Source organism: Dermochelys coriacea, chromosome 11, assembly GCF_009764565.3.
Source record: "Dermochelys coriacea isolate rDerCor1 chromosome 11, rDerCor1.pri.v4, whole genome shotgun sequence".
NCBI lineage: Eukaryota > Metazoa > Chordata > Testudines > Dermochelyidae > Dermochelys > Dermochelys coriacea.
In genome coordinates, this window is record NC_050078.2 from 39,444,039 (window position 1) to 39,466,764 (window position 22,726).

The following is a 22,726-nucleotide window of genomic DNA, read 5'->3' on the forward strand; positions in this document are numbered from 1 at the left end:
CATAAGCTTTTGTGAGCTACAGCTCACTTCATCGGATGCATCCGATGAAGTGAGCTGTAGCTCACGAAAGCTTATCTCAAATAAATATGTTAGTCTCTAAGGTGCCACAAGTACTCCTTTTCTTTTTGTGGATACAGACTAACACGGCTGCTACTTTGAAACCTGTCATTTTACAGACTAATCTCCAGCAATTACTCACACCTTCTGTAGTTACTGTCTTTTGTTCCAGTTTCTTTTAGGTATCCTAGGGGGTGGAGAGGCTATCTCCTTAGTCAGCTGAAGACTAAAATGGAGGGGTCTCCCACGGGCTTAAATAGACTCTCTCTTGTGGGTGAAGACCCCCTCCTCTCTCCTATGCAAAGTCCAGCTCCAAGATGGAGTTCTGGAGTCACCTTGGCAAGTCACATGTCCATGCATGACTCATAGTTTTTACAGGCAGAAGCCCTTGCCCACATGGTATCTTGAATGTCTCCAGCAAGACTTCTTATGTAGATTGGAGGTTTCAGAGTAGCAGCCGTGTTAGTCTGTATTCGCAAAAAGAAAAGGAGTACTTGTGGCACCTTAGAGACTAACAAATTTATTAGAGCATAAGCTTTCGTGAGCTACAGCTCACTTCATCGGATGCAAATCCGATGAAGTGAGCTGTAGCTCACGAAAGCTTATGCTCTAATAAATTTGTTAGTCTCTAAGGTGCCACAAGTACTCCTTTTCTTTTTATGTAGATTGGAGCATTCCAAGATGCATTGTTCCTTAAGTCCTTCTTGATCGGGCACTTAACTTTGCGAATTCCTTTCTCCAGGAATTGACCAAATGCTCGACTAAGGTTATTTAGAAATCAAGCCAGTACACAGCCAATATTCATAACTTCAAATACAAAAATGATACATGCATACAAATAGGATTAATAGATTCAGTAGGTGATAACCTTTATATAGATATGTTACATGGCATATGTAGCATAGAACATATTCCAGTTATGTCATATATATTCCAGTTATGTCATAAAGTCTTACGGGGAGCACTGTCACATCTGGTTCTTCTAGAAACCTACAAAGCTTTGAAATGTTTTAAAAGCAAAATTGTTTCCTTTTATTTTTTAAAAAGGGTGAAAGAGGCCTCCCTGGGCCGCCTGGATTGACTGGAGAAACTGGAATAGGATTGCTTGGACCAAAGGTAAAAATGCTAGTCATACAGTATACTGTGCATACCTTTGTGAAAGAACAAAAGCAACAGCAGCTGAATATATAAATATTTCATATATCATCGGATAAAGTACAATAAATGCTAAGATTGGGATACCTGCAAAGTTATTCAAAGTGTTCATAGATTAAAAAAAAAAAAAAAAAAAAAACAACAACAACAAACCACCACTTATAGTATTGGTGTAATTAAAACCAGGGAGTACATGGCTAATTGAGTATAGAGACGTACATATTGTCACAAACAAAAGAATAATTATGAACACACTTGGTGGTTCAGATAGTTGGCATAAAGAATACAAGCTTACTGTAAACAAAATGTTAGCCTTCTGAATAAGGGCTATATCTGATTTATATACTGTACTGGGATTGCTATCATCATCTCTTTCTAGAGTAAACATTGTAGTGTCTCAGCTGTTGAACCTCTGCTGAGTTAAGGTTCAGAAGGGCTCTCCATTCAGTTATTTTTTCAATGATCTGTCATCAAAAATCATAATTTAAAAATGTTAATATCAAACACAGACTTACCAAAAAACTCATAGTGCATGCTGTGTCTTATGCATACATGTAGGTCTGAATCTGGTCCAAATTTAATTTCAAGCTTCAGTTTCAAAAACATGTTTGAAAACAGAGTTTATATAAGGAAAAACATTTTTTCTAAAATAAGAACATAGCAATGCTGTGGCAGATATTGCAATCATATGCACTATCTTTGGGGACCATATTGTACTAAGTCTATGAATGGTTTATGTATGATTGTGTTCTGCTCCATGGTGGAGAGTTACCACAGCTCCTCCAGGTACTAAAAATCCGTTAGATGTTTAGTCTGTGTTTCACCTTAATCAAAACTCTAAAGAGGTACCACCTTCTGGAGTGGTTTGCATATACTGATTCAGACTGGGTTTTGCAGAGACTAGAAGACAAAGAAAGGATGTTTGATATAAAAAGATGAGCTTGAACTGACACAGGGCCTTCGTTCTGATCCAGAAAACAGACAGGGCCTTTTGTCCAAGAGCCCCAACCTTTGCAAAAGGGTTGGAAAGACTTTGACCAGCCAGGGCTCCATAAGGTTGATGAGTGACTGCTGGCAAGCTTTTAGAATGCACATAGGAACTTTTATTGTTTTTTTTTAATATGTTCTCTCTGTAATGTTTTTTACCTTAAGAATAAAGGTTCTTGCTTAGAAAGCAATGGGTGGTAACTTGTAACTGCTGGCAATACACTGGTCTTAGCCCTCAGAGAGTAAGCAAAGCACAGGCACTGGCCTTAGGCAGCTGGGGATATTTCAGTGTAAGGCAGGGAGCTGTGCAGCCTTAAAATGTCCGTCAGGAAGGAGAGAGACACGGGTCTCTGCCCAAGAGCGAAGACTGCTGGGATCCAAAAACCTTAAGAGGGTGTCTGGCTGTCAGTTACATATGTTAGAGGTGGTTATAAACATGTTGGAATAAGGTCTGATAGATGGTTATAAGTAAAGGTACGATTTGATCATGGACGTCACAGATTCCATTACTTTAACAGATGTCCACAAATTCTTCAGCTTCAATCCCCTGCAGTGGTGCTTGGGTGTCTGCTTTAGCCCTGTTGTGATCATACCCTGATTTTGTACATTTTTACCATGTCTGTTCCATGAATTTTGCCCAATTTAACCGTGACAAAATCATATGCATAGTTATAAGCCATAGTTATATGCAACCTATTGATGTATTGGATTCTATATGCGATGTGGCAGCGAAGCTGCTCCATGATCTCTGTTGCAGCTTTCCATCCATTACCCCACGCCATGAAATTGCACCAGTTCCACTATCTACTGGGTCTTATGTGTTGCCAGCGAGGTGACAAAATTAGGATTTGCCTCACTTATTATATTCAGGTAGATTAAACACCCAAACAAAAGATGCCTGATTAAAAAGTGTTTATATATTGTGCAAATGCAAATACCAATACATAAAAAATAAGCTTTTTAAAATATGTCTTTGTTGGAAGGGTGACATTGGCTTGATAGGAAGACCAGGCCCTGTTGGCCCACCTGGAGCTGGTGAGCCAGGACTACCGGTATGTTCTGTGTTTGAGAGCTGAGAGAGGGAAATCCTCTGAAGGCCCACATGTTAACAAGTATTTGCATGCTAAATTATGCCAATTCTTTTCATCTTTAGACTAGTTCTCTCTTATACACATGAAATTGTTATGACTTTCATCACCCTTGGTTGTTTGAAGAACCTATCTTGAATTCCTTATCTTAAACTGTGCTTCTACTCCACAAACTAACTAAGAAAATGGCACCTTCTTACTTGAAAAAAAAAAATCTGCTCCTGCATGTACTCAAAGCAATATCTGCTGACTTAAGGTTTTACTGCTTCTCACTCCTCTTAACATTGCAGAGCCTGCATAGCTAAGAGAGAGCCTGCACAGCTAATTTCTGTGGATTATCAACCCAGTTCTTTTAGTACATTCCAAACATGTGCATCTGTGCAGTCCCCATAAAGGCATTCAGGTTGCATGGGTTTCCCTAAAAATCATAATTTGGTCAGCAAAACCAATGACTGATGAATTAAAAACCCACACATGACTGGGTTGTAGGTTTGTCAATGAGGAATCCTGCCCTTCCCTCCACATATCTTTTTACTTGTAAATTGAGCACACTTGAGACAAACCTGGGGCCCACTTTACCATTTTTGCAGAGTCACTTTTTAGAGTAGAACCAATCTTCAGAGTCAAGTGCAGACCCTTTTCCAAATCAGTGTGGTTTATTAAACTGTTCAATGTACTCTGGGCTAAATTCTCTTCAGTTCAATGAGGTTATATACTGTAACCGTGAGGAGAATATAGTCCAGGATTATTCAGAAGTAGCTTTTCCCCCATGAACAGGCAGAAATTTGTAAGAATCATTTCATACAACATTTTCTCTTTAAAATGAGAAAGCTGTATTTGATGAGAAATAGACTGACCTCAGCCCAGCTTGAAAAGAAATTCATGCAGAAGAATGAGTGCTTCTTGCTGAAGGGTTCTGAATCCACAGGGTAAACAGCCTTACTAAATCATACCACTAGTGACAATGTGTCAGTAAAGTTAGGGAAATGCCCCCTTCATCACCTGTGCTAGTTACCCATACTGCAGGTAGCTACATGGGAAAGAGCAGCCTCTGTGGAGGTCCTACATCCCCTATCCTGAGCATGTGGATGAGAAGAGGTGGTGGATGGACAAAGACTTGTCTGTACCCCCATATGCCAACCATCATAGCTGCACTGGTGCACCAGGAGACGTACAATGTATTAGGTATAGGACTGATGTCAGAGAGTATCCCCTGGTACAGAGAAGAGGACTTGGAAGCAGATTATGGCAACAATGCATGACCTTTACATGCGACTCATGGCTAAGCAATAATAGAACTCTCTGCTCAACATGTGTCTCAGGGCCAGATTTTGCAGTTGCTCCATGCTCAAAGTTCTCACTGGGAACGCCACACTGGAGGGACAGCAGAATCAATGCCCTCAATCTTTTGAGGGTCCATCTTTTCTTTTGCAGGTCCTGCTTGCTTTACAATCATCGTTTAACAATAAACTGTCTCCAGTTCTCTATAAACTGTAAACTCTTCTGGCAAATCATATTTCTGGTTAATTTTTTTGGAAACCAGAAAAAAAATTATAAAATTGAAAAGCACAACTGTTTGAAAAGGAGTTTCCTTTTTATTATTGAAGACAGTAAGATTTTCTCCACCTAAAATTAAGGATAGTTCTGAAGCTGTACACAGGACCCTCTCCAACCACAGTTAGCTTCTATGGATTCTACTCTACTGAAGTACTGAAATCTGTCATTCTGTGCCTGCCAGGATAGAGCTGAGAGGCAGACAGACACAGGGAGCCACTGTATAACAGGCCTAATATATGAAGATTCTGGACTTGTCTTTAGCATAAATCTTTGCCCACTCATGTTTGCTAGGCTACGCTCCCACCAGCAAGTATGCTGTTGTTTTGTTCATACCACAGAGTCGTAGCTCTCTTCACTTACCTTCTTACACATTATTTTGTATGGCCTTTAGTCTGGTTTTCTCTGCATAGTATATTATGCTCAAATGTTAATAAGCATTAATAATAATTTCTAAAATGAACCAAAGGATGAGGAGGGAAGAATTAAAAAGACAAGTAAAGAGAAGGAATTTTCAATGACTCATAAGTAAGCCACTAAGATAATCCTGTATAACATGTTATAGCTGCAGGCTAGAATGCTTTCTTTGTTGATTTATTGTGACTATCATGTTACCATATTATTTTAACAGGTTATAACTATGTACCAATGCAAAGAAGTGTTTAAAGACTAACAGTAAGACTTATTGCTCTGTTATCAGTTTGAATAGTTGATATATTTTCTAGGCTGATTTAAATTTATTTTAACAGGGGCCTCAAGGACCTCAAGGGATTCAAGGAGAAAGAGGTTCACCAGGTGAAGGGCTTCCAGGACCAAAGGTACCGTAACAGATAATATATAAGGCCCAATCCTGAACCCATTTAAACCAGTGACCCACTTTCCATTTACTTCAATGCATATAGGACTAGACCTGTTGCAACAAATTTAGCTAGTCAAATTAGCCTGCAAACTAACCCTCTGGGGCAAATAGGCTGCTCAGTTAAACTAGTACAAATTCATTGAAGCCAGTGGCTCAGAATGTTACCTCTAATCAGAGCTGGCCTTTGAGGCCTCCATAGCCTGTGGCCTCTCCCTCCTGCTTTAGGGGACCTTAAAAGGGGAATAATTGGAGCTTTAATTTTAAAATAGCCTCTAGCACCTTACCTTGGAAGATAGTCTTGAAAACAAACTAATCTGAAGTGATCCCTAGAGTGAAAACTTGTCATTGATTTTTCCTAAATCTTTATATTCAGTACCCTTTACCTTCATCCAGTGTTGGCACTTAGGGTTAATGAAAATCTTGGCCATAGATCCCTGAGTTTGTGGAGAACCCCAAATCAGCTGAAGGCAATGCCTCCCGGACTACTGTTGTTGGCATTTAGATACGGTAGCTCATTGATGAGGGGACAGCACTAGAAACATTGCTAGCTCTCTTCCAGATGTTGGCCTGAAGCTGAGCCAATTCCTAGGCTGACAAGTCAGTATGAGCTTTGGCTACAACAACAGACAACTAAATAGCATGAGAGATACAGTGGTCTAGGCATGGGACTCACAAGGGACTCCCACTTCTAGTCCCTGCCCTGAAACTGATTCTATCTGTTGCCTTCTATGTAACTTTCTGCTTTATTATCCCCATTTTATAAATGGAGATGGAATCTTAAATACCTCCTGGGTAAACTATAATGATTATGTAGTTATTGTGTGTAAATTCTCTACAAATCCTAAAAGTCACCAGAATTCACATAAAACCTTCCCGTGATTGGGGACTTCATGACACCCAAACTCCCAATGTGCTTGAACAACTATCCCTTGCAGAACTTTTTTTAAAATGTAACAGCCATGCATAGCCCCGAGCATAAGCAGCTGGACTCCTCTGGAGTGCAGGCAGAGGGCCTAAAGAGTTTTTTTAAAATGTGAAATTAAATTAGGTAAGGTTGAGGTATATCCCAAAGAACTAACTCCCCTCAAAATCCCCACGGTGATCCTGGGCATAGTTAGGGGTGATCATGGTTGTTAGATGTCAGTTATGTTTGGGGGAGTGGTGAAAAATCATTTTGCAAGTATGGCCCCAAATGCTAATGTTGGCTTTCCCTCAGCTCAAACTCTCTTGCATTTTGTTTAGACCAATACTGCAATAGCTGGGTTTGGTTTTGGCTGTTGCTATCAGAATAATCATTTTTATTTAAATTCATTGCAATTTCTGATATATATTTCAGGAAGAATTGTATAAGTTCTCTGATGTTGTTAATGTTGATCGCTTACATTTACATAGCAAAGATGAAAATGTTTTAAAGAAAGCAGACAGAAATCACTCCACCACTACTGAAATACAGCCACTATTTAACAGTGCCAAGCAACACTACACAACAGGTTAAGGAAGTGAAGAATGCATCTAACTGAAGCTACAGAGAGAATTTAGATAAGCAGAATGAATATATTTTAATCAAACTGGAATTTGGCCAGGACAGCAGGGTTATTAGCACTCCTGTGCCTACAAAAATGCACTATATGTTACTGCCAATTTGAAATAAAGCCAAACATATATCAACAGATTCTATATTATTGTATAATCTCCAATCCTGTTGCCAAGTATGTCAGGTCTCTGACATAAATCATGTATTTTAGAAGTTGATTTGTAAATCTAAAACAAACTATACAGTTGCTTCTTCTAAGAAAGCTTGTTTGTTAAAAGATCAGACTTCGGTCAGAGGAAAACATATGCAGATGTCCGACAGTAGTAGGAGTAAGGAATGTTATTTTAAGTAGGAAATTTCAAAATAGTAAGGAAAACTAAAATGAGAAATGTGATTAGTGGGAGAAGGTCTTTAATTCTATTGACTTCACTTTGTAGAACTATGATAATTTGCACCAGCTGAGTGCTTCTTCTACATGCTTTAGTAATAGAAATACAAGGAAGTTCAATCTTTTTCTCCTTATTAACTTGCATTTTCCTTAAGATCTCCTTTTGTAGTTAAATTTTCTTTAAAAAATTCCTTGTGTATGACAAACCCTTTTTCACTAATACCCCTTGTCTATTTCTTATCACAGTGTTTCCCAAACTTGGGATGCTGCTTGTGCAGGAAAAGTCCCCTGCTGGGCCCAGCCAGTTTGTTTACCTGCCACATCCACAAGTTTGGCCAATCGCAGCTCCCACTGGCCGCAGTTCGCTGTGCCCGGCGAATGGCGGCTGCGGGAAGTGGCGCGGGCCAAGGGAAGTACTGGCCGCTGCTTCCCACAGCCCCCATTGACCGGGCACAGTGAACCGTGGCCAATGGGAGCCGTGATCGGCCGAACTTGCGGTCGCTGCAGGTAAACAAACTGGCCCAGCCCCCCAGAGGCTTTCCCTGAACGAACAGCGTTCCAAGTTTGGGAAACACTGTAGACTTATCACCTCCCATTATCATCACTAATGCATGGCTGTCATACTGAGAAAGCCATTTGCTCCTCTCAAATTATTATATTGAAACAATGACACAATGTGGACTCAGTGCTGAAATCCTTATTCAGGCAAAACAACGAGGGTCAAATCCTGCTTACCTTATTTCACCAAGACTACTTACATGAGTAAATGAGCAGAATTCAACCCTGAGCAGGTATGAGGCTCAGCCCTGCTGACTTTAAACTATTGATTTGAATGGAAGCAGGATTAGCCGAATGTGCTTGAATGGAAAGAAGGGTAAAGAGAAGCTTGTTAATTTCTCTTTTGTGATCAATGTCAAACTGACGAGTGTTCAGGTCTGAAAAGAAGACCTCTTTGGTACACCAAGAAACAAAGAAATTCAGGCACTGCCTTTTTCTTCTTGTTTTGATTTCCATCATTATGCTACCACTAGTCTCTCTGATTTGAGGAGAGTAAATAACCATGGATTGCTGAAGTTAACATCATGTAATTTTTTTCATGTAGGGAGAGCGTGGTTTTGATGGTCCAAAAGGACCTCGTGGCCAGCCAGGCATTGGCATAAAAGGTGAAAAGGTGAGCAGTAAATATGTCAGGCAGTTAACAAATTACAAAGGAATCTGAATGCAGTGGGGGTTGATATTAGCTACAAAGATGTAATGAAGCAAAATAAAGAATTGGTATCTACAATAGGAGCCTCACAATACTTATTTTGTGGTGAGATTTATAGCCAATAAACTGCCCCAACCAATTCTAAGATCTCTTCATAGTAAAATGTGAGACGGAACAAAAAGTGATTGATTCTCTGGGAAAGTTAAGATCTGGAATAGAGTGGGGGGAAGAGACTAACAGTCGTTTACAGCAGCTGACCAGCATGTGCTAAGATGTATAAATGGATTCTTTAGAATCATAGAATAATAGGAGTGGAAGGGGCCTTGAGAGGTCATCAAGTCCAGGCCCTTCCCTCATGGCAGGAGCAAGCACCATCTAGACCATCCCTGACAGGTGTTTATCTAACTTGCTCTTAAAAATCTCCAGTGATGGATATTCCAGGGCTTGGTGATCATAGACTCAGCAAGTGAGTCTGCCAGACTATAAAACACAATCGGAAGAAGAAAAAATGTTGATAAGGTGTAGGGTCAGAGCCTCAGCTGGTGTATATTGAAGTAACTCCATTGACTTCAGAGGAGCTATGCCAGTGTACACCAGCTGAGGATCCGACCCAAATTGTTTCCATATCTTTACAAAGTTAAGCAATTGTACTTTGTTCAACAGGGTGAAATTGGCCCACCTGGTCTACCTGGGCCTATTGGGTTATCTGGCATTGGGATTCAAGGAGAAAAGGTGGCATTTTCATTTTTAAAGCATTTCTGTAATATTGGAGACCATTTTAATTTTAAAGATTAATTTTAAAATCTTTTCAGGGGGTAGAAGGCCCAAAAGGACCACCTGGTCCAAGAGGGCCACCTGGACAAGGGCTACCTGGATCAAAGGTAAGGAAATTCACTGATGTAAGAGCTACAACAGAAATTTCTGGTTTTAGCATTAAATATCACATATAATAAATGGCTTAATTTTATGATGATTCTTAATATTGAAAGTAAATAGGTACATTGCTTCAGCTACAGTAAGTTATTACTTTTCTGTATTAATATTATTGTAGTAAATTTGGGCCCTAACCCATTGCAAGGCCTTGCTAACTGCCATGTGCCTAGCTTCTTTCTATGGCCTGCTGCTATCAAGGAACCTTTTGGGACTCTATGCCAGAGAGTAGGGTTCTCTGCTTCATACTTGCACTTCCTTATATAGGCTGCAGGCTCTTTTGATCTCTTCCCATCTCTCCAAAAGAATATTTTATGCTTGACTGAACATTGCACCAGGCCTCATGCAGCAGTATCTCTCTTCCTGACTGCATTGCATCCCTTCCAGAGCAGCATGTCATTGTCTTACAGACTGCCTTCTGTTCTTGTTGCTGGTGTGGTTGCTTCTCCCTATATTTCATTTAATGTCATGCATTCAGAAATGTTAGAAAGCAGCATGAGGTTTCATTAGGACCACATTCTTAGGTGTCAAAATTGAAGTCCAGAAGAGTTCATTTAAGAGATGGAATTGCTAGTAAAAGAGATCACTATGAAAGTGTTTGGGACAGGAGATTTAAAGGGACTTTCTGAAAAGAAATATCGATGATGAGCAAGAAATATGGGCCTGTAAAGGTTCACTCACCCAGAAGCACCTGCTCATGACCAGGTGTGGCATAGTGGCAGCGTACCTATATGTTACCCCCTACCAATGGTTGCTCCATCTCTACGGTGGTCTCTCTTCCCACAGCTTGGTGCTCTGGCCAGGTCATGTTTTAGTCCACCCCTTCCAGGGTTACAGAGAGTCCAACCTAGCTATAGTCCAGTGCCTTCACAACAGGTATTCCATCTGTCTCTGGACTCTGAGGTCCTTATACACCTTACCTTAGGGAGTTTCAACCAACCTTCCTTGGTAGTTGGTAGGGGAAACCAGACCCTTCCTCTACTCTGGGTTCCAGCCCAGGAACCCTCTGGCAGGCAGCAAGATCTACTCCCTCAGACTCCTTGCTGCCTCCCTCCTTACTTCCTACTTCTTCTGTCCCTCAGAGAGTGACCACAGACTATCTCCCTGCAGCCCATTTCTTCTTCTTCCACTTGTGTTTTATAGTGCGGCAGACTCACTTGCTGAGTCTATGACCTCCAAGCTCTGGACGCTATAGATTAATTCTTGAATTAAGTCTTTCACCTTTCCAGTATTCTAAAAGAATTGCAATTTTTTTTTATGGGGACCCATTTTTCTGATGCTTTTAATAGGTGTTGCAGTGAAAATGTTGATACTTTAAGGCCTCTATGTTTTTCATATAATACCCCCTTTCAATGGTACTATACTATACTCCTAAAGGAGATGATCAACTGTTTACTAGACCTTGCGTGGCCAGCATAATCCATCTTTATGTTTGCATCTAATAAATTACTATGTAAGCCACAATGGCCAGTTAAAATTCTAAATAGACCCATTTCACATTCTCTCTCAAGGCCTTGGAGTATATCAGCATTTTCAAATATTGGGCGTATTTCACAGAATCTTTTCCCCTTCGTTTCTTTTGCTCATATTTCTTGCCATTCCTCTCAGTCATTTTTAATTAGATTTCTAAACTCCAGTTTACTTAAAGGGATCTCTAAATCAGATTGCTCATGTTTGACAGCATTTTTTTGCCACTTGGTCTGCCAGCTCATTGTCCACTGCCCTACATGTACTGGAATCCATACTGTTATTATGATTACACCCAACTACATCAATTCTGTTAATGGTAATATTTCATTAAATATATAATTTCTGCTATCTGAAGTGCTGTTTCTGATCACCAGTAGTCTTGATAATGGATCAGACAGGATGACTATGGCAGCTGGCACACCTCTATACCCACTTTAATGCCAGTAATATCTCTGCCTGTTCGGCTGTCAAAATATTTACAAAATTCGATAGCCTCACAGCTTTCTTGAGTGAAGGAATGCAGAATGTTGTTCCCACTCTTCCTTTTCTTACATCTTTGGAGCCATGAGTGTACATACAGCGGTAGCATCCCACTTATCAGAAACCATATTGATATGCCATATCTTGCACATTTAACACTCCTTTTCCCTTAATTTTATTATACAATTCCACATCTATCCTAAGAGGTTTCCAATTATAATGCATTTTCCCAAATGTTCTGGGCCACTGTGCTCGAAGCACCACAGGCCTGGCAGGAGTACTCTGAGAAAAACGAGGCTTACACACAGCTGTGAATTATTGGCTTTACTGAAGGTTAGTGACCCACCCGCAACGGGGACTCCAAGCATTGCAGTCACGAAGGCGGGGAACCCAGCACACCGAAGCTCTGCCTGGGACGGAGTCCAATGGAGGGGCAGACAGTCAGCGTTAATAAGCATTACACAAAAAAAACAGCTCATGAATATAGAATTAGGTACTTTTCAAAGGGGGGCTTTCCGCTACCTGGCGAAGGGCCATGCAAAGCAGCTGTGTCCTTCAAGAACTATCTATATCCCACAATAACGAAGCAGCTATCTATGTCCCACAGTAACCTCTCGGTTCGAGAAAGCAGAAGTTCCCTGGCTAGGCCGTAACAAAGTCTTCCGCAGTCCCTTACACTCCTCCCCTCGCTTTCTTGACCGACGCTAAGGACCATGATGATGCAGTGTGGAGGGAAAACTGCACACAGCACTGGGAAACTAGGCCACGGCCGCAAAGGCAGCAAAAAATACAAGCCAAGACGACGGAACGAATACATAGACGCGTCTACATTGTATTGGGCGGGACCCAAAGCATACAAATCCGTATATGTAATAGTCTTATCAATTGTCTTCCGTAAGGAATAGTGCTGGACGAGAGTCAGGTCTGTGCAGATGCCAATGAAACAGACACCCACGGGATACGTACGCGGTAAGCAAAACGATGTCACATTAACAGCACTTTGAGCTAACACCAACGAGGTATTCACGGAGGAGGTTGTAGCTCTTGCAGCGGTGATTCTCAGAAGGAGCACCATGACAAACAGGAGAGCGAGACCATGCGGGGATAGTCTTCCCCTTCCAGGAGTATGTATGCCCATCCTTCCCTGGTGGTGAAGACTACGGCAGGCTGCGATTCCCGCTGCGTCCACCACACGTTAGCCAATACGTGCCACTCGGTCTCGCTCGGGGCGCTGGTTTCTAGACCTACGGGAGGTAAAGGGAACAGATCACACAGGACCTTCCCTCGCTCCCATTGCATCGGCTGCTGCATTTCAGTGGGCCTCAGAGGTTTTTGCCTTTGTGTGGGCGTCTACATGTCGCACGGCCAGAGGGGCTTGTTGGGCATAGCGCAGGAGTTGCTGCCAGAGCACCGCTCCCCACAGGGTCCGGCCTGCGAGTTCCCAACCCTTCGCCTCCCATGCAGTTATCCAGGTCCAGAAGCCCTTGTATAATACCCAGCTGTCCGTATCTATCAACGCCAACACGTGTTGGACTCCTCCCCTCAGCCAGCGAATCGCTAGGGTATATAGGGGTGTCGGTCCCCGGACACACGGAACGGAGGACCTGCCACGCCCTCAATATGGGCGCGGCAGTTTCCACTTGGCTGGCGGAGCAGAGGGCTCCGCTGGCTTGGTTCGCTCCACACTCTTCTCCCCTTTTCCTCCAGCACTACGTTTGGTAGGGGGCAGCTGCATCCACCGCTTATATAAATCTGCTGTTGGCTTTCCATTGATTCCCTCGCGAGAGACACCAGCCTGCAAGAGATCTAGCCACAAGGTCTTCCGGGGCACCCGCAACTCCCCTTTCTCCTGTCCCCCATCTTGCTGCCCCTTCGCAGCCCATATGGCTCTTGGCCTAGCACCCACCAAGGCAGCCTCCAATTGCATAAGGGTGGCTGCCAAGTCTCCCACGCGCCCATATCTCTGCCATGACAACTGCGAGGAGGGAAGGTTTTAACTCATCAGGGGCCAGGCGTGACACTGTGGCTTTAATCGATTTTGTCACCGGTACATCGTCTGGCCCCATCTCCCGCCCTGTGGAGACAGCCTAGACCATTCCCAATTGACGGAGGGCTTGCACCCCTTCCGGAACGGTCTTCCAGGGCGCACCTGTGCCTCCAACTCCCCCACCGATGGGTAGGCCGCCTCCAGTGCAGCCGCCAGCCGGAGTTACAACGAGGGGCTTTCAACGTCTTTCCCCCTGGCCTGCGGCCACGGCGATTTCACCAATTGTGCACGTACCTGAGAGTCTTGCGATAGGACCCCCAACTGTTGAAATTCATAAGAAAGCAACAAAACTGCATTGTCCCAGACCCTCACGAGCCACTACAGGACACTCTCCCCGGGCTCCTGTCGGAACGTCTTCACAATGTCCTGCAACTCACTTGTTTTAAACGTGCGGACAACTTCTGGTTGTAGGGCGCCTCCTTCCACCTGCAACTCCCGGACCGGGCGCGCCAGAGCCACGGCAGGGGACTCCTCCCCGCCCTCGTCCGAGGAGTCCCAAATATTCCCATCCCAAGTCTCAGGGTCCCAGGAGGGGGGCAGCACGCACCACAGTCACCGCACGCACCTGAGCAGTGGTGATCAGCTGCCGCCCGTGCCTGAGGTGCCTTTTATTCGCTACCCGGGCAACCAACACTTCGCAGCGTCGTGTCAGCTCCTGGGCGCGCTCCGCCTGGGAGGTGACAACTTCTTGAGCCACAGCGCTGGCCTCCGTTGAGTCTTCCCTTCCAGGCCTGCTGTAAGTGGAGCACCTCCTCGTCCTGGGCCTGGACCGCGGTCAGGAGGAGCCACCCTAGCTCCCCCATCACCCGCCTGTCCGCCCCAGAGCGCCGGTTCACTCGCATCCCGGTATAATCCCTCAACCACGGGCGTGACCCCTGCAGCCTGTTGGAACTCCGGCCAGTCCACCAGAGCAGCCCACCTGGCCATAATCCGCGCTACCGGCCCCCAGCGCTCTGTCAGGGGCCATCCTGGTATGCGCTGTAGGGACAGCGACGGCTTCCCCACTTCCCCTACCTTCGGCCAAAGTGGCATCACTTCTCAGGGTACCCTGCTCACTGCGCCAAATGTTCTGGGCCACGGTGCTCGAAGCACCACAGGCCTGGCAGGAGTACTCTGAGAAAAACGAGGCTTACTCACAGCTGTGAATTATTGGCTTTACTGAAGGTTAGTGACCCACCCGCAACGGGGACTCCAAGCGTTGCAGTCACAAAGGCGGGGAACCCAGCACACCGGAGCTTTGCCTGGGATGGAGTCCAATGGAGGGGCAGACAGTCAGCGTTAATAAGCATTACACAAAAACAGCTCATGAATATAGAATTAGGTACTTTCAAAGGGGGGCTTTCCGCTACCTGGTGAAGGGTCATGCCAAGCAGCTGTGTCCTTCAAGAACTATCTATATCCCACAATAATGAAGCAGCTATCTATGTCCCACAGTAACCTCTCAGCTCGAGAAAGCAGAAGTTTCCTGAGTAGGCCGTAACAAAGTCTTCTGCAGTCCCTTACACCAAAGCGATAGTTTAACCTCTTTTTGGTCTTTCTTTCACTGAGACCTTCCCTACTCTGACCTGCATAGTTCTTTTACTTAAGAAATCCCTTCTACATCTATACATTCTTCCTTTTATACCCATGGTAGCCACTTCGTAAAGTAAACCCTCCCTCTATATCAATCATACGTTTTTTCAATATCCAGAAAAGTGACTATAATTCTTTAAAAAAGAAAAGGAGTACTTGTGGCACCTTAGAGACTAACAAATTTATTAGAGCATAAGCTTTCGTGAGCTACAGCTCACTTCATCGGATGCATCCAATGAAGTGAGCTGTAGTTCCGAAAGCTTATGCTCTAATAAATTTGTTAGTCTCCAAGGTGCCACAATACTCCTTTTCTTTTTGCGAATACAGACTAACACGGCTGCTACTCTGAAACCTATAAAGTCTTTAGTTCTTTACCTTTTCAGTCTTCCATTTCTATCCTACGATATGGTCAGTTGTCTGCCTTCCCCTCCAAACTCACTCTAATTACTACCTATGAGTCTGTTTCTCTTGAAGTATGAACCAATCTCTCAGTTATCATTTTTACCATTTCAAACATGATGTAAGGGCAGTTGGCCTGCATGCATCAGGTCTGGATCATAGCTTGCTTGGTTTCCTTACTGGAACAATAACCACATGCTTCCAGCCTATTGGCTCCTCATCTTTTCTTCATATACTACTGCACAGTTTAGTACCACTCTCAGTCTTCCTTCAGGTAAGTGTTTACAGCTGTTTGCTGCTACAAATTTCCTGACTTTATAATCACCACCAGCCGGACTTCATTATCAGTTAAGCCTGGCCTTTTCTCTCTTGCAGGTACTGCCAGGTATGTTAATTGGCTCTCGGACCCACATTAACCCCTTCATGGTCCCAATCACCCCATCACAGGATCCCAATTCTGAATCCTTTCATCATTAGGAGTTTGATATGGTTATAACAGGTTTAGCAATCTCTGTCAGGTAAAGAAAAGTAACTAGGGAACAGCAGAGAGCTCCTCTCACATTTGGAATGATTAATAGCAGAGATATGCTCTACTCATGATATAAGAGAGACACGAGTAAAGTGTATTTGAGTCACATGTGCTCTCAAAATGTCTGCTACATTATTCATACGTTTACAGCATTCATCAAGTTTCCCAAGAGAGGACAAAGTAGACAATGCACTGGAGAATCTAGCCCTTTCAGTCAAAATTTTAAAAAGTTAGGACCTCAAATAATGCATTTTTATTAAGCTGAATGCTCTTTCTGTAAATGTAAGCTGCCAAGAAAATGTAGTCTTATCTTTCTGGTGTTAAAGTTCTTCAAAAACATTTTCTGTTTAAGGGTGAACAAGGCTTGCCAGGAGAAACTGGAGCTCCAGGAGAAAGAGGACTTGGGGAACCTGGTTCAAAGGTATGGGTTAATAAAGAGCTCTTTCCTTCTCCTAAATTACTTATGCACTTTTGAAAATCCCACCTGTAGGCACTAAAACATGGACTTAAGAGCTAAACTTTAAGCTCCTATTTTTGAAAACTTTGGCCACTAACTTTTAACGGCATCCAAAATTGTATGTTTTAAAATGTTATTAGCACTATATGCTAGTAGACAAATTCCATAGGACTGAAATAATCCAGATGCCTAGCCAATACTTAGGCTTCAGTGGTGCTTAGGCCTCATTAAACCTGGCTGCACAACCGTGCATGAGAGTAAGGGGGCATAGAAGCTGCCTTAGTGCCCAGCACACGCTAGCGACATTAGCAGACCCTGAACAGCAAGGGGAGAGCAGCAGCCATGGGCTGTTATCTCCCTCTTAGAAAAGTGGATGGAGAGTGAGCAGAACCTTGGCTCTGCCCCCAGCTCACAGCCACAATCAGAGCTGGCACAGAGTGGGGAGTAAGTTATGTCAGCAAAAAGGGTTGGCACAACTTATATCCCCTGTGGGGGGCATGGATCAGTGTTCATGTCACACTCCCCATCAGTACCCAGCCCAAGCTGGGAAAGCTAATGATCCAACCAGCGGACCAAATTTGGTGATGAATCCTGGTCGTGTGCCAGCTGAGGCACCTTGTGCATACGCTAAGAAGACTTTCCCTGTGACACACAGGGGAAGCAACAACCAGATTGTGACTGTCAGTCTAAAACTATTTGAGATCAAAATCAGTCATTAATGGACAGATGAATACAAAAATATATAGCTAGGCTTTTTTTTAAATTTACAAATGTTTATTTGAATCCAAAATTACCACATTTAATCTGAATCCTAGTGTATCAGCTTATATCCTTGGCTGGTGTAAATTGTCCTAGCTCATCTGACTCAGTGGAACTTTGCTGATTTATATTAGCTGAAGATTGGGCTCATCATACCATATTAAGGTCAATGCTAGTATTCTTAAAATACTGTCACTGTTATTAGTTAAAATGAAAGGTTAGTGACTCTTAAAATAAGTTAGTATCCTTAGTCAAAATTAACTAAGTTTACTGGTAAAATTCATTCCATCCTTAAAACTGCCTAAATTTAAATTGAAAAATTCTTTGTCCATTCTATGATAAAGACAGTTTATAGAACAGTATTTAGTATATGGAAGGAAACTGTGGTCCATAATGGAAATTCAGAAAGGAGGTAGAATAGCACCTGGATGATTGTGTTTATTGAGGTTATTGGAAGACAGAAGATGGACAATGGAATAGGTAAGATTTAAAGTTGATGGGGATGTATTTAACTTGTTCCTTAACTTAATGAAGAGGTCTAAATATGTAAATTAGTTAGTATCCCAGAGGACAACTGTATTAACTAGCATAATGATATTCCTTCAGCTAGAGATGCAGCAAAGTTCTTGCAAGCTATCCTGGTGGACTACTTCAAGTCACTAACTGAAAAGACCAGCACTGGTCTTTTCAGAGTTTCATACTCCACAACAAACAATTCCAAGCTACCCCAACTTCTAAAGTAGTAAACAAAAACACTAATACTTATTATTATAGTATGTAGTTTCACAACAAGCATTAATTTACTGGTTTCAGATACTGTTAAAAGTATTTGTGTGCTTAGATATTTTTGTAAAACCTGTTCTCATTTATGTCGGTTTTCACAAAGTTGTCTATCATTGTGGTGCCTGAGCACTGACATCAATTCACAAGTTATTTACTACTACTACACCTCTCAATTCTTATATCTTCAAAAACAGATTACAAGTCTTGTAAACTTTCAGCCAAACAAAATTTAGGTATTTAATTCACCCTCCCAGACTACCAATATTCATAACAATTGTATGCCTAACTAACATTCATTACATAAAAGCGGCAAAGAGTCCTGTGGCACCTTGTAGACTAACAGACGTATTGGAGCATAAGCTTTTGTGGGTGAATACCCGTAGTCAGATGCATGACATGGGTATTCACCCACAAAAGCTTATGCTCCAATACGTCTGTTAGTCTACAAGGTGCCACAGGACTCTCTGCCGCTTTAACAGATCCAGACTAACATGGCTACCCTCTGATACTTGATTATTAGTTTATCCTTAATATACAATGTATGCTCTTAATAATCAGCTAGTACAGTATTTCCTGATCCTTCCTTCCTTCCATGTCTGGAATTCAGAGAAGTTCTGTGTATAGAATGACTGCAAAATTAGATCTCATACGCCTAAGGTTTTTCTTGCAAAAAAAATTAGGAGCCTTTTTTTTTAAAAAAAGAGGTTTCCCTGATTAGAAGAGATAATGGTATATAGTTACATTTAAGATATGGACATGTTTTCTTTATCTCCATTTCAGGGTGAACCAGGCTCTTCAGGACTGGCAGGTCTGCCTGGTCTTCCAGGGAAGATGGGGCCCAGGACAAAAGGTTTCTGTGTTTCTTTGTCCCAAACCTTCCTCCTCTCTCAGCTCACTATGCTGCCCCATCCCTCATACTGATACCCTGGTCCAGCAGAAAGCCTTCAATGGAGTCTGGGACAAAGGGATTGATGCTGCTGAGGAAGGGATGAGCACTTTCCCCATGGAGAAAGGGAGATCCAGATGCAGTGATGATCTGTAACAGGGTACACTCACCACTGAGTCAGGGGATTAGCTCTCACCCAGTCTGGTGCCCAGTCCTTCGGTTGCTCATACCATGGAGTACGGTTTCTCTCTCTCTGTAGACTCAGAGTGCTCCCTCTTTGTGACTCAACCCAAGTCACTGTCTAGTCCTCCCCTTCCGGGGTACCAAAGTCCCTCTGGACCAGCAGTCTGTACACTGTCCCAGGCAGTCTCTGTGCCAATTCTATGCCACTTTCCCAGTGGCTGGTACACGAACACGGGCCCACCCACTACACCAGGTTTTAGCCCAGTGACCCTATGCCTAGCAACCAGTCTGTTCAATCCCAGACACTGTTGCTATTTCTCTGGACCACTTCCAACCTAGCCTGCTCAGCCTTTCTCACCCAAAAACCCTCTGGGTTGACAGTCATTTCAGGGCCAGACCCCAGGCTTCTGGTCTTCTGGATTTCTTCTTTCGAAAGAATGACTGCAGACCATCTCCTGCAGGACCACTTCTTTTTTCCCTTTGTTTGGGCGAAGCAGACTTGATTGAATAGTTATACCTGTCACCAACTATATCGTTATTACTTAGCCATTATTAACGTCTCTCTGTGGTGTCTTTAGGTATGTAAGAGTGCCTTTAATAATGCACTCATTCCCAGTGTTTTTACTAAATAACATATAATTTTTGGTTACCTTAAGCTTTTAAATCCTCAGAAAGTTTCTCCCTTTCTTTATCAAAGACCTTACATAGTATAAAAGGTCCATTGTTTCATTCACCCTACAGAATACACCCATCATTGGGTCACTTATTCAAAAAATTATTTCTATTTAAGCAACAATGGCCAGATGGCTTAAACTAAAACACTTCATTAGGGTCTATACTGCCCTGATGTATGTTATTAGCCTCACTGTAGCAGCCCCTTCTGTTGCAAAAATCCTGGCTTTAACAAGCACAGCCTCCCCTGCCCAGCTGGGCAGCATCATCAGGTAGCCTTTATCAGTCCTGTCTCTTCCCCAGGTGCGTTATTGGTTAATGGCTTTTTCTGAGCCACCTTAACCCCATCAGGGCTGATGTGAACATCCCATCATAAGTCCAATTATTAACGGGCTTCCCATGTTGCCAATGATATCAGAGGTTGATATGAGCATACATGAGGGTGAACTAGAAACCTTTGACAGTGCCTTTTTTCTTTCTCAAAAATAAATAAATTGAATGATTGATTTTGGGAGGGGTGCAGGGTTCAAAATTCTCAGCCCAAAAATATTTTGAGGGAAATCTTTCACAGAAATATGTTTCAGCCATTTTTGAGTTATCTGATGTCAGGGGACCGGGTCGTAGGTAGTCAGACCTAGTGGTCAGAACAGGAATCAGGCCTAGTTGTCAGATCAACATACCAGAGCCAAGGGTACAGAGAGTCAGAGCTAAGAGTCATAACTGTGTTATCTGGAGTCAGGGAAAGCAGGAACAGGGCTGGTTCCAAGGCAGGAGCAAGGCTGGGTGCAGAGCAGGGTCTAGGCTGGAGCAAGGCAGGAGCAGGGCTAGGAATGAGGCAAGCAGAAGATGGCAGAAAATCTGTGGGCATTTGTGCTGAGCAGCCAGTGCTTTGCTGTTGCTGTTGGGCTTATAAATCAGGCTGCTGATCCTGCAGCCAGCAGGCACTGCGATTAATCAGGCAGTTCTAGGGCAGTGCAGCTGAACCTATTATTTCCTTGTAGTGAAGTTAGCAAGGAAGCAGGCCAGTCTTCTTCGGCCCCGAATGCTTATTGGCCAAAGGCTGCAGTGCGGAGAGGGTGGGGCTAAGCAGGAAGTTTTCCCCAGATTTGGTGGGTGTCCAAGTTTGCTGATGCATTGATTTAAGAATTTGGGCAGAAAACCAGACTTTATCGCCTATAGTGAAGGTTCTCAGGAAAAAATAAGAATGTCATCCAGGTAAATAATAATGAATCAGTCCAGCGTCCCCGAAGATGGGAAGGTTGCTGGGGTATGGCATAGACAGGACAGCATGACCGAATACTCAAAACGACCGTAGTGGCATGGAAGGTCATCTTCCACTCGTGTCTCTCTCTCTCTCTCACACACACACACACACACACACACACCAGGTTATAGGCCCCACTCAGGTCTAGTTTTGTGAAAATTCGAGTGGAGTGCAGTTGATCTAAGAGTTTGTGGATGACAGGGAGGAGGGATATCAGTTCTGAATAGTCACCTTGTTGAGTGCCCAGTATCAATTCAGGGCCTCAAGAGCCATCCTTCTTCTTAACAGAGAAGATGGGGCCCCACCAAACATGTGATGGATGGATAAACCCCTTCTGAAGGTTTCTTGCAGATAGGTGCGAAGAGTCTGAAGCTCTGGTTCAGAGAGGCATATATATGACTGAAGGGAACCTTGACTCCAGGCTGAAGTCCCATCAGGCAGTCATAAGTTCATTGTGTTTCTTTGTCAATGTTTCCTTTGTCAATAAGTGCACTCCAGTTTCTTTGTACTACTGCAACCTGTTATGACTTCAAATACATTACTTCTACCATACCTGGAAAAATAGTCCATGCCCTGAAAGACATAGCTATGCCAACCTAACCTCCAGTGTAGATAGTGTTACTGCCTCTTGGGGATGTGAAATTACCTATACCATAGGAAACTCCTCTGGTCGGAATAGGTAGTTTTTGCACTGAAGTGCAACAAGTAGCGCCGCCGAAGCATTTTCGTGTGTAGACATACTCTAAAAACACTATCCAGCTCAGGTAAAGTATGTTAGCAAGGGGAGACCTAGGGCTAAACATTATAATACAGTTTGCAGTACATGTTTAAAAATAATTACTGAGCCTGGACATCAATTTATTGCCAGAAACATGTCACCTTGTACATCCTGCAAGAGTTCATTATGAGACTGTCTTAAAACCTGAGGCCCCATTGAGGTCAATGGGAGTTTAGTCATTGACTTCAAAGGGGCCAGGATTCCACTCCTGCTCCTGTTGAGCTGCAGTTTATTCAAACTAATTCAGGAATTTATCTTATAACAAATGTATATGGGCATCGTCTGAGGTATCTCTTACTGTGAGTAAGCAACGCAGGACTTGCTACCTGAGTATATAGTTTCTGTGACTAAAGAGAGGACTTCTGTTTCCAGCCTTACAACTTAATAATAAACTAATTAAAATACAACTAAATTCAAGTGCTGATTTTTTTTTCATTACAGGGGGAGCCAGGAGTACCTGGCCTTCGAGGTCCTGAGGGTGCCCCAGGGATTGGAATACAAGGTGAGAAGGTAAGAATTCCTTGTGAAAATTAAAGTTAGCTAAAGCAATGCCCAGGGAATAGATTTGTCACATTTTCCCCATCTTGGTGGAGTATAAATAAATACATTGAAGAAAAAGTGCACTATGTGATTTTCTTAATTATATTGTGAAACACGCTGACTGCAGAGTTGGTTTCAGTCTCAGCCC

General features: G+C 43.0%; 1 protein-coding gene across 1 annotated transcript in view; it reads left to right on the plus strand.

Annotated features, from left to right (window-relative positions):
- The window catches only part of LOC119863554 (collagen alpha-1(XXVIII) chain-like), a 62,240-nt gene that overhangs the window by 17,881 nt on the left and 21,633 nt on the right, over positions 1-22,726 (plus strand). Inside the window, 10 exon segments of the mRNA XM_043504855.1 lie at positions 1,105-1,173; positions 3,183-3,251; positions 5,591-5,659; positions 8,725-8,793; positions 9,493-9,561; positions 9,642-9,710; positions 16,609-16,677; positions 19,036-19,091; positions 19,093-19,105; positions 22,480-22,548. Coding sequence (XP_043360790.1) covers positions 1,105-1,173; positions 3,183-3,251; positions 5,591-5,659; positions 8,725-8,793; positions 9,493-9,561; positions 9,642-9,710; positions 16,609-16,677; positions 19,036-19,091; positions 19,093-19,105; positions 22,480-22,548 — 621 coding nt within the window.